Raw genomic sequence first — 12,389 nt, forward strand, 5'->3', positions numbered from 1 at the left:
TCATAAACAGAGGAAATAATCCCTCAGTATTCCTTGGAAGAATTAATCCTTGGAAAAAGTCCATGAGGTGCCCACACTGGAGCAGTTTAGTGCTCTATGCCTACACAACATTACAATGCAGCCCACAGAGCAGGTGGCTGATGACCATTGAGACAGAAGCTCTAGCTCTTGCCTGTAATGCAAAGCAGATCCCATCCAGAGGGTTGATGCTGTAAGCACTGTTAACACCACAGCAGGTTCTAGGAGCACACAATAATCCATCGTGTTGCAGGGCTCATAAGAGAGAGAAATGCTCAGAGCTTAACCAAGAGGGGTCTGCCAAAATGCCACTGGCAGGCTAATGTAATGATGGCCCAGCCAAATGGAAGCCAGGACACACCAACAATAAGGAAAATATATAATAAAGCAGTTTCATGTCCAGATGCCCACAAATGACTTTGATTCCCTGAAGCTATTAAGAATAACTGAGGAGCAGAAGGGAAGATGAGTACATGGCTTTAGCTTGAACAAGTACAGTGGAACAGCTGATTAACTCCCTGTTAACCAGACAGCAAGAGGGAGTGAGGAAACCTTCTGTGTCAGGATCCCACTGTCCCAAAAATGCACATGTATGAGCACCCATGTGGAGACCTGATGCCTTTCCATAACAATAACTCCAGGCTTCTGCTGAGCTGGGGCTTTGTGGTCACTGCTCCTCAGGGCCTCTAGGGGAACAGAACTCAGGTCAGGGTTCAGCCTTTGTGCAGACAGAAGCAGGAGCTGGAAGCCTGCAGCACAAATTAATGTGCATTTTCTGTAACAGCACCTGACTTCCAAACAGAGCTGCAGGCTGGTCCTTCCATTAGCTCCCTCTTGAATCAAATTTTAAACTTTCTCTTCTCATATTTAAAAATCTACATAATTGTTTCTCTTTCCCCCATGCTCCCTCCCTTGACAGCACTGAAACAAATCTCTTGAGAAAGCATTTGGGATGCTGTGAGTCATCCTAACCTCAGTATGCAAGTTCTGATTGATATACTCACCTTTTCCCTAAAACAATCCTGTGTGCTTCTTTGGTAGCATTATCACCTTTGTCTGATCCAGATCATTCATTCAGTACATTTAGGCTTTCTTAAAAGCTCATGGTTGTTTTTACACAAAACAGAAAGAAATTATTTGCGTGGAAGAAAATTACCTGAAGCTTTTTTATGGTATCTATATTATGCAAAATAATAATGTAAACACATCACTGCTACCTTTCTCTTTCCCTCTATTTCATAATTCACTTGTTCAATTACATCCATAGCTAAACTGAAGGCTTTGGGGGTAATTTTCTGTTTTGATGGAGCACTCAGCACCTTTTGATGCTAAAAAGTAACTAACAGAAAAAAACTTACACATTCCAGTTAACTGATATGTTTACAGACATCAGTGTACAGGAAGATTTAAAATAAGAGAATACAATAATTAACATGATTAATGTATCCATTTTAATGAATGAACTTATTCATATTTCAATATTATCACTTGTGGAAGTAAACAAAAGTCTCTATATGTGATGTATCAGTTCTAAAAAATTTCTGGAATTTATTAAATGGTTAAGAAAGTATACTGAAGAGGTTACAGAAGTCAAATCTGTACATTTCTGTTCCAAAGCTCAAAAGAAACAATTCTTAGCAGCACTGCTAAATGATGTTCATTACCAAGAATTTCTTACCGGGTCTAGGTTCTTAAAAAGAAGGATGTCCTTGCACGCCTCCTGCAGCCTGTTCCTCTGATCATCTGTTTTGGGGTGAATAATCTGAGCGGTAGAACACAAAAGCTCTTAGAGTGATTATCATACAGTAGCACTAGCTGAAGGACTGAGCTAATTCAACTAAGCATTTTACACAATATTTTGGCCATGATTCATGACTCTCTAGTTTCAAAACCTTCAGGATTTGAATAAACACTCAATGATAAAATGGTATCACCCTAGAATCAGCAAATGAAACACTGCTATATTTAAGCTCACAAGATCTTTACACCTGTGGAATCCAGTTCATTTCTGCAAGCCATTCTGGACACCTTTATCTACACTATTGCTACCAATCTCCAATCATATTTGGGGCATGCATGTTTTATAAAAAACACCACTGTTACATTCAGCCATTTGCCACGACTACTTCCCAAAGAATACTGTGTGAAATAGTATCTGTGTTAAATTTATATCACAAGTTTCACAGAGTAAACAACAGATTTGACACTATCTGAGTGAGCCAGAAATTTATAAATTACCAGTGTCTGGGTTATCTGAGTGTCAATCAAGTTGTTGAACTCATAATCTTCCCAAGATATGCTATGTATAGCTGTAATACCATAGCGTAACCTTTTGGACAGTGTTACAAGCCTGAAAATTAGGCAGAATATAAACAATTAAAATTCTCTTGAAACTCATGCTATTTCATCTTAAAAGCTAAGTAGTGACACAAATAAAAGAAATAAATACAGTTCATTATTTGTCACATTGTACCTTGAAAAATCTTGGCAATTTTACAGTGCCTTTTGAAAAAGGAAACTACTGCAAGATTATGAGGACACCAAATAAGAGTTTTTAGAAGCAGGTGCTCACTGGGTAAATATAATTGCACAAAAATGTTTCCTTAACCATGTACCACAGGTTTGGTAATTAAGAATAATACATCAAGTCCTACATGGGTGACTATTACAGAGAATTTTTAAATGTTCCTTTAACACAAACTCCCAAAAGGTTACTAAAGTATATTATAATAACAAAGTTTTTGGAAAGAAATTGTAAAGCTGTTACATTTTTCCTCCTAAATTTAATGCCTGAGAATTGAAAAAGTATTTGACTCTAAGCACGAAGTACCCTAGATTCTGCGTCGTCCTCTTCCTCATCAGGATTGTAAGCTTCTGCACACACTGAAATAAAAGAAAAAGCATAATCTTAATTCCAATTACAGCAGTGTTTCACAAGATTTACAGAACAGAGAATGCATTGTGTGGCACAGCAATAATACACAGTAATGTAAAACTGCTGAGAGGGTCCAGAGCAACTCAACTCCAAACTGCAGATGAAACAAAGCTGATACACTTTTGTATCATTTTTGGATATGCTTGCCCTGTTTTGAAAGACTGCTAATATACTCACCAATTTCTCACCTAACTTGTTCTAAGTATCTCACCTAATGGTCAGGAATGTTTTTTCAATGCCTAAATTAATTCTTTCTCTTATAATTTAAACTATCTATAAAGGATGTAGAGATTAGATCTTTCCCTTCATCTGTGTAGGTTTGAGGTGGTTTAGGGTGTGTTTCTTTGGATGGTTGGTTGGTTTGCTCAAGGTGCTTTGCTGGGGTTTTTCACATATTTGAAAACTTTTTGTTCCTACCTACCCTTTACTTTCTAAGATGTTTCTTGATTTTTTTTTTTCCTTACAAGTCCTGTTTTTTAGCTCTCTAACCATCTTTATTGCCAATCCCTGAAATCCCTCTAATTAGCTATATCCTTATTGAAATGTGCTGCTCAAACTGGTCCCAGTATTTGAACCAAGCAGAGCACTGAGTACATCAGATGAATTACTCCTTAAATTTTACAGGCTACGTCTTTCTCATCCATCCATGCCTTCTTCAATACCTTGGCTATTTCTATGTGTGTAATATTTATGACATGTATAATTTTCAAAACCTACTGCTTAACCATCTGTCCTATGCCTGTCTATGGCTATTCTGCCCAAGTATAACACCATACCCTTAGACCTGCTAAATACTCCTTTATTTTCAAAGCCATTTCAAGATCATTTTCAATTCTAATCCTGTTCTCTGGCATCCTTCCAACTCATTCTCAGCTTTGTGACAACTGCAAATTTAATAAGCATATTGTCTAAAACATAATCCAGATTACTGCTGAAAAAACATATTAGTATCTAAAATAAACTCTTGTGGAATACATGAGTGAAACAGAAGTAGCTGCTTGGGGTTTACCTTATCCACACAGCTGTGCAACTCTATCTCATGTAACTTACATATAAATACTGCTTGATGTTCCCTGGCTTGTTTATAGGGGACTCTTGTAAGACAGTATTCAGAATTTCATTTCTTAAAATGAAAATGTAGGGCATCTGCTCCTTTTCTTTTATCCACAGATTTTAATCTCTTGTTACAGGGTACTAGACAGTTCCAACAAATCCATGCTGATTGCTGTTTGTTACTTCCCTCCAGGTATTTACAAAATGAATACTTGTCTGTAATTTTTCTAGGAACAAAAATGATCTGCAAATCTGTGACAGGACTCTTCCATCCACAGCTCCTGCCTCCTTTTAAGGATGTGTTTTTCTATTTTTCACACTCATTTTTCCTCTTCAGATTCTCAATGGTAACTGCTAACAGGGCTGAGACTAATTTAGAAAATTCTTCCAGTTTCCAAGTATAGCAAATCTGAGGCACAGCTAACCTGGGAACACCTAACACATTAAGTACTCTCTGATTTGTCATTTCTCTGTTCTAGGCTCTTTTCCATATACTCAAAATAACACTGGTGAAGACCAATGTGCTTCTGTTAATCAGTAGAGCAACACTTTCCTCGAACATGCTCCTACTAAAAATATAATTTCAGAACTATTTCTGTTACTCCTCATGTACTTATTGTACACAATCTTTCCTTGTACACATTTTTTTGGTCTTAGCTTCTTTTATGTGTTTTAGTTTGGTTTTTTTCTCTGCATCTTTTGTATTTGTTATTCTTTTGTATTTGTTCTAAATAATCCAAACTAGTTTTAATTTTGTACATTGTTCCTTCTTGTGTTTGACATAAATGAGCTTCTAATATCTCAGACAGATTTATTTTACTATGCTTTTTGTCCTTTTCCTGTGCTGTCTCAATTTTCATTTTTTTCTCTCTATAATTTTTCTTTGGGGAACAAACAATTCTTTAACTTTTTTTCTTGAGACTCCTTACAAAGAGGTTTTGCCCACTCTCCTCTCATAGTCCCTCAAAACCTGTTGTTCTAATTCTTTTACCTCTTTCCCTTCCTGAAATGTGAGAGTCAATTGCAGGGTAATTCTCACTCAGCCTGCCTTTTCTCTCCCAATTCTTCAACAGTTCCTCCCTTAGAGCTGGTATGAAATATAATAGCTCCCCTTTAGATTACTTTTCCCACTGACTCAAAATTTCGTCATAAGTGCATGGCAAAGCACATTGGTGTTCTCCTTCATTGGCTTCCAGCAGGTGACTGTTTATTAAAATCACTCATTTTCACCATCACCTGTACCCTGACAATAAAAATCCCCACCTACCTGAGCTGTTTGGTGGTCTGTGCAATGCCTGCATAACAGTGGAGCCCATGAGCTTTTTCCTACTATTATTATTCTTATTCTTATTCTTATTCTTATTCTTATTCTTATTATTATTATTATTACTCATAGAGCATCTGTATGTCCAACTCCCTCTACAGCTGGGTCACAGCACAAATATCTGAACCAAATATACAACAGCCTCTTCCTCCTCCCTGTCCTCCCACCCTGTCTTTGCTAGGCCAGTTCAGTCACAGTACTGCTCATGGATTAACATTGGTATCCTCTTGTTTATTCCCCATACTCCCTATGTTATTATACAAACAACTCATGAACCAGTAACCAGGTAGACCCATCAACCTCCTCATTACCACATCCAGTTTCAAAGATTTCATGGTAAAGTACATCATTGCATATATTAAGGAAAGTCTTGGTCCCCCCTGTATGAGGCACTCAACTAAAATCTCAATTTTATAAAGCTCGGCATCTTCAAAAGCCAAAAGAAATTTGACACAAGTTCCTCTGGAACTGAGTGAGATTCCTGTCCAGCTTACTGGAAACTGGATTTGGTCCCAAATAATTACAAATGCCCACAAAAGGAAGTCTGCAATCTCTTGAACAACTATAATAATTTATTTCTACATAAACAAAATGTTCCTAAAGACTGCTTAATGGTACTACAGTTACTACAATCTTGTCAGAAATAAACTTCAGGGGATTTCATTAAAGAGCAACAATAATAACATGCCAAGCAAGCACCATATAACCCATCACAATGTAAATGACTATTTTGTTTCAGTTGTGCCCTAGTGCACGCATGTGTACATGGGAGCCCACAATCTGTGTTACAGTGCAGTGTGCTGCTGGGAGCATGGAGTGAGCTTCAGCCTGAGCTACAGGCACCTCCTGTCCTTACCTCTATGTGAAAAGAGTTAAATCAAGTCAGGAATTTCATTTAATAGCTTTGATACTGTTATGCCAGAACTGACAGGTCTCAGAGGGCCCAGCTGAACATTTAAGTCTTCCAAAACACACAAAAGAAATTGATTTTTTTCTCATCCATGCCCATCCTGAATCACCTTATGTCCCTTTCATGTAGCAGGATCAGTCCAGAAAGAGAGTATGTTCCTGAGGTATTTATTCTGGGTCAGCCTGTGTCTCTGCACAACTCTTCTCTGCTAGAAATGCATTTCAGTCAGTCCCAGTAGCTACCATCAGCAGGTTCCTTCATTAAATATTTCTTGTTTATCAGTGGTCATGGGTACAATGTTTAAGAACTGCAGTTTCTCTTGACTAGTGCCCATAGGCCCAAATTCTAAACGAATTTATTCTTATCATCTATGATAAGAAACTTACTTTTTCTGGTTACAAATCTGTACTTATTTTGTCTTCATTTGGGTCACAAAGAAAATACCAATGCTGTGAATCTGCTGTTTTAAATATAAAATTTCCTTTCCTTTATTTCTTATTTCAGTTGCACATTTATTTCTAACTGCATACCACTAGATGTCTCATGGAAAAACTTGATACATTTTATTTTGCTTCTTAAAATACCATTTCTGACATTACTATGGTTCACTGAATTTTATTACATGAACACTGGGGTTTGGCACACGAGAATCATCCAGAACTGAGATGCTTTTTACACAGCCATGCACCACCTGCACAAATCATCTGGATTCCAGTCACAGCCAATGGAGAGAAACAGGCACTTCTACAAAGTGATTATTCTGACCTGCATTACCTGCCCAGACTAAAATGGGATTAATTAAAAAGATGGTTTATTGGTTGAGGCAATTCCTATCCCTTTTGAGATGAGTCCTAGTAGTCACAACAAGCTGCAAGACTGGTTTCCCCCACTTCTCCATTTAGTATGTGTTTCCTGGAAATCAAAGGAATTCCTCCTCTGATGATGATGACAGGCTGCTCATGCAGTAATAGCATGATGCCTTCTGCATTATTTCATGTATTCCAAGGAGACAGTCTGTGGCCCCCATCTCTTTTGCCTGAGGCACCATGGCCATGACTAATGACTGGCACCACAGACATTAATTATTCTGAATGACTGCACACTCCTGGTGGCTGAAATACTCATAGTGTTCAATATTTTATTTTTTTACCTCTCTAGCTCATTCCACATCCCAGCAGTACTCAGTCCATGATCCTTTACCATGCTCAGATGCCCTGCCATGTTTTGCTATGTGCCACTGCTGAATGCAATATTCACATCATTGCTCAAAAAGCAATCCTACTGCTATTCTTAGGGACAGATTTCAACCCACACATAATTGTGGCATTAAAAAATAGTGGTACAAACACTGTACATACTTCTCCACTGGTTGCCAAGCTCAGCTAAGTGAAATTAATTTTTTGTTTCAGCTTTTCCAGCAAATGGTTATGTTTCACATATAGTTCCCCAAGATGGACACAAAACCAACAAATTCAAATACATCAAGACAAAGTATTTGTAAGAAAAATGAACTGTCAGAAGTCAGTGTATTATGAGAATACACATGCACTGAAATATGTGCACTACTCTAGATGGATTGCTTTGTCAGCAAGACAGAGGTAAACTTTGATAATTTCTAACTCATCACTCCAAGTAAAGTCTATGTTCTAGTTTTCACCTGGTAAATATGCTCTACATTCAAAATCAGCAGTACAGTCACTCCAGCCATAAATGAATTTTAAAATGAAAATTAACATACAGTTGGCAATTTTAAGATCAGAAAACATGTTAGTCATGCTCTCTTGCTCCCTTGATGCAACAGGAAATGAAGCTATCAATAAAGAAATCAGTGAAAATTAATATATAATCACTGAATAATGTATTTTACTCAAAACATGGCAGGGAAACCAATCATTATATGTGTATTTTTTCCTAACTATAGAACTCCCAAGCCAGAAATTGTATTAGAAAGAATTTTTGGAGAGAAGAAGAGCTGTGAAAATATTTTTTCATCACATTCAAATCAAGACTTCAGTTTTGCCAGCACGACTATCAGGCTGGAGCATGGAAGCAGATCATCTCCAGCTGCTGTGGCTACAGCATGTCATACATCCCTATAAACATTCCTGTCTATGGCAGCTATGCCCACTCCCTCATACAGTAAAAACATCACTTCCCCTGTTTAACTGTATGGAAATTTCTAGGGTGACTTACTGACAGTGTGAGATTTTTCCTGTTTTGTCAGGATTTACTTCTCTTGCATGAGAAATACGGTACACAGACACTCCTTGCAGAGCAGGTGGCAGTTCCAAACTAGACAAACACTACTGGACCTCCAAATTTTCTGACATGGAAGTCTATTTTCTGACATCTCACCAGTTTCTAGCACTAGAAGAATTACAAAGACAGCCCTGCGCCCCAGAACTCCAATTCCATAAGTAGTTTTTTTCAAACAAAAGCAACCCTTTGGGGGTGGTAGCAGTGAGAAATACCCAGTCATGGTCTCAACTTCAAGGCTTACAGCTATCAAGTACCATTATTATTTCTGTCTTCCTGGTTTTGACTGGAAAGATCTTCCACATGGAAGATGCCATTGAAGAGCTGTGAGCAAACATAAGGACTGAAGAACAGCCCAGAGAAAGGTTGCTCAACCCTCTCATCTATCTGAGTGTACAATGAAATAAGACAGATAAAATTTATCTGATTTCCATGTATGATATAAGGCAATACCAAATGGCTCTGTTGCTGAGACCCATTGGGCCAAACCCTGATATTTCAAGAATTTTAGATTACTTTGAGTATAAACTAATTTGGAACAAAGTATGCTTGCTGGGGCTATCACGTCCATGATACTCTAAAAAAGTCTGTGAAGTGCCTACTCCTGAGGGGGTCACTAAACTGAAACTTTTATCTAGGCATAATAGGTGAATACACAGAATGCCTGATACCTTGCAATTCTGTGTTATTACCCTTTCAGACATAGAATGTTTACATTAGAGGTGCCATCCAAGCTGGAATAAAAGTATGTACACTCAGAAAAAGCGGTCTGGCAATCAGAGAGACATGCATATTGTAGAGATTTCCTCATACATAACAAACCAAAAATAAACTTCCCCTCCAATCCACATGACTTGGGGGATAATGACTTTTGAGCAGTCAACTACCTAGCACAAATAACTATGTGCTCAGAATGTCAGTGTAAAAATCTGAAGCTGGATGAAATCCAGGCAGCTTGTTTCTTCTAAATTATCAGGAAAGTGGTCTTCAGTTCATTAGGCAGGAACTGACTGAATCAGAGTCTTGGGAGCCCTGCCAAGACAGTCTGTCTCAGGATCAGCTGCTCGTGAAGGACAGTCACCTACTCTTGCTGTCAGTGCTCAGGCTGCAATTCCCCAAACGCTGCTTCATGGTCACCATCACCCACCAAACACCAGGGCTGTGCTCAGCTACACAGCTCAGTAACAAAACCCTCCTTTTGCCAGAGCTGGAAGACCTTGCCCAGCCTGCACCACACACTTGCAAGAAATCAGAGTCACACAATCGACTTTCCTACAGCATTTTCTCTTGGCCATCTGCTACCAGTGCTATTTCTAATGTGTTGAACGACAAGCTATTTCCTCAATCATCTCTGAAAAAGTATCTAACATAACATGTAGCATCTTGAATGAGGTCCATGCCAATAGTGAGTCATAAAACCTCACAAGGATTCTCTTTAGAAGTCCACATGGGGTTTATTCATATTTTAAAATTTCTCGCAATGAAGCAGAAGTTTCATCAAGATTCTACTGACCACTATGAAAGCCCATTTGAAGAAACATGAGAACCCCCCCAAAAGACATTTTTGGATAACTTTATCTCAGTTGAGTGGACACCTTTGCACAAGTGTCTTAATATTATCTAGTACTTAAAAGTGATAATTGTGATGTGTTAGACCACAATTAGTTAGTACCTTCCTCTGCTTCAAAGCACTCTGGATCACAGCTAGCACACTCATTGCTGGGTCAAAGATGCACACTACTCCCTGAAGTCATAGGGGTTAGAATCACTAAGCAGGCTCCTTCACAGAAACTATCTATTCAAACTTCAGCACAAGGAGCTGAAAGAATTCCCTATTTTTAAATAGGGCACCAGAAAGGAGCTTTAACTGAATTTCCCTAAGGACTTCCACAGTACGTAGTCCTCTTCCTAGTCCTATTTCAGTTCTTTCAATATTTGTGCAATTTATCATGATGGAGCTGAAAAAAACAACCCCAGCCAGGCTTCTGGCTCGTGGCAGGAGACAGTTTTGTGTGGTGTCTGAGGAAATGCTTGGTTTCATCTATCTGGCTAGTGAAAACCACCACAAACATGCATTACAGTGTCCAGAACACTGCAGGTAGTTATTAAACAATAAAATCATCGCAAAAGTAGATGTACTTCCACCAGAAGAGTTTGCCAATATATACCATGCACTGTAGTACTTCCTCCACAAGCTTTCCCACTACAGCATAAGGAGTAGCACAATCTATAGCAACACACTGTACTCTGATGTTGACTTGTGTAACCTTCTGTTCCCATTCTCATACAAACCCAGCAGTTCACAGCACTACAATGTGTTATTTGGATATATATAAAATATGCATAAATATTTGACAAGGTCTGAGCAGACACAGAGTTCTCTGCATATATTTCAACTTTATATTTGCTAATACTACAGATTAGAAACAGAACCCAGAACTGCATCCTGCTCTTCCTGCCATATTTATATTTCATATCAAACCATACAGTGACGTGATTACATAGTACCTCCATTACAGATATTTTTTTTTTAATTGACAAGTCAGCATTAGGATGGTATCAGAAAGACAATTATTTTCCCACTACAAAAGTCATCTCTTACATACAATGTAAGCAAATATAAATTGCATCTGTTAAAAAACCACATTCTGAGCAATGCAACCTAATATTTGCCCATTTTGTTAGTCCATTTAAAGAGGGTTAAAAATAAAAACTGTCTGGGAAAGTGGTAGCACCTCTCAGAAAATGTATTTAAGGCAAAAGAGCCTGCTATGTAGACAACAGCTGGAAAATAGGAGTGAAAATACATGAGAAATCTGTGTCAAGGATCTGCAAAGAGTTATAAAGACTAGTGACACAAAAAGGTGGTGGCTGTTCTGTGAAAGCACATATTTATGGCTATTTTATGTGCTAGTGTTTAAAGACAAAAACAAGATATCTATAAAAAGAAAGTAGTGAGGGGAAGAAAATGGTTAGGAGTGACAAAGAAAATAATCACTGAAAACCAGAAACATAAAGATATTAAAATATTCAAGAAAGCAGACAAATATTTCATTGAGAGGAGACAACAGAAGGTGACCTTCAAGATTCGTGTAAAGAGTGGCTGTAGGGAGAGTAGAGACAAATCCAAAACTATTGACTCTGACAAGCTTGCCTCAGTGTCCTGCCAGGGGATTTGACCAGTTTAAAACTTATTTAAACAGATAAGGTGGAAAACCTGCCAATAGCAGGTATTACAGTATGATAGTATGGTACACAGTGCAAAATAAAGGAGATACACGTAATTCCAAAACTAGAACACACCTATGACCCTTTGGAATGATGTCTAATTCATAAATTCAAGAGTTCTTCAGCAGCACATGTCAAAGCCTGTGATCCCACATAGAGTGAAGATTTGGTCTGGGCAGATAAGGGAGTGCAAAAGTCAATCTCAAACAGGCTTCACAGAAAATCCTGCAGCCATATGGGATTCAAACAGCAAGCTGCGAATAGGCACCTAAAAAAGAGGTGGAATCATCCCTTTGAAAGAATGGTTGCTATAGCAAAGTTACCTTTGGTTTTCACCCTATGGGACCAAGGGAAGGAAGCTTAAACCCACCCTTCCCATTCTCCAGAAGTGCCCTACATTCTACATTCCCAAGTACTCTGTAATGAGATGCTCCCCATTCCTCCTGGGCCCAGGCTGCTAGGCAAAATGAAACGAGCTAACAGAGCTTGTCTTCTGGAATTTTAGCATGCTGATTTTAGGTATGTTGGCTTTGGTTGAATGGGTACGTCATGCTCACATAATCCTCTATAAGAAATATGATAAACCAAACTTACTAAACAGGTTCCAGATATAACAGGAAGACAAGGTAGACAAAAAACATTAGGGAAAATGTTTCTGCCAAGTT

General features: G+C 38.2%; 1 protein-coding gene across 2 annotated transcripts in view; it reads right to left on the reverse strand.

Annotated features, from left to right (window-relative positions):
- PRKAR2B (protein kinase cAMP-dependent type II regulatory subunit beta) overlaps positions 1-12,389 on the reverse strand; it is a 75,340-nt gene that overhangs the window by 14,974 nt on the left and 47,977 nt on the right. For both annotated transcript variants that reach the window (XM_058804947.1, XM_058804946.1), the window contains exons 3-4: positions 2,849-2,901; positions 1,697-1,780 (exon numbers count right to left, since the gene is read on the reverse strand). In XM_058804947.1, the coding sequence (XP_058660930.1) occupies positions 1,697-1,780; positions 2,849-2,901 (137 nt within the window). The remainder of the gene's footprint in view (positions 1-1,696; positions 1,781-2,848; positions 2,902-12,389) is intronic.

This window comes from Ammospiza caudacuta, chromosome 5, assembly GCF_027887145.1.
Source record: "Ammospiza caudacuta isolate bAmmCau1 chromosome 5, bAmmCau1.pri, whole genome shotgun sequence".
NCBI lineage: Eukaryota > Metazoa > Chordata > Aves > Passeriformes > Passerellidae > Ammospiza > Ammospiza caudacuta.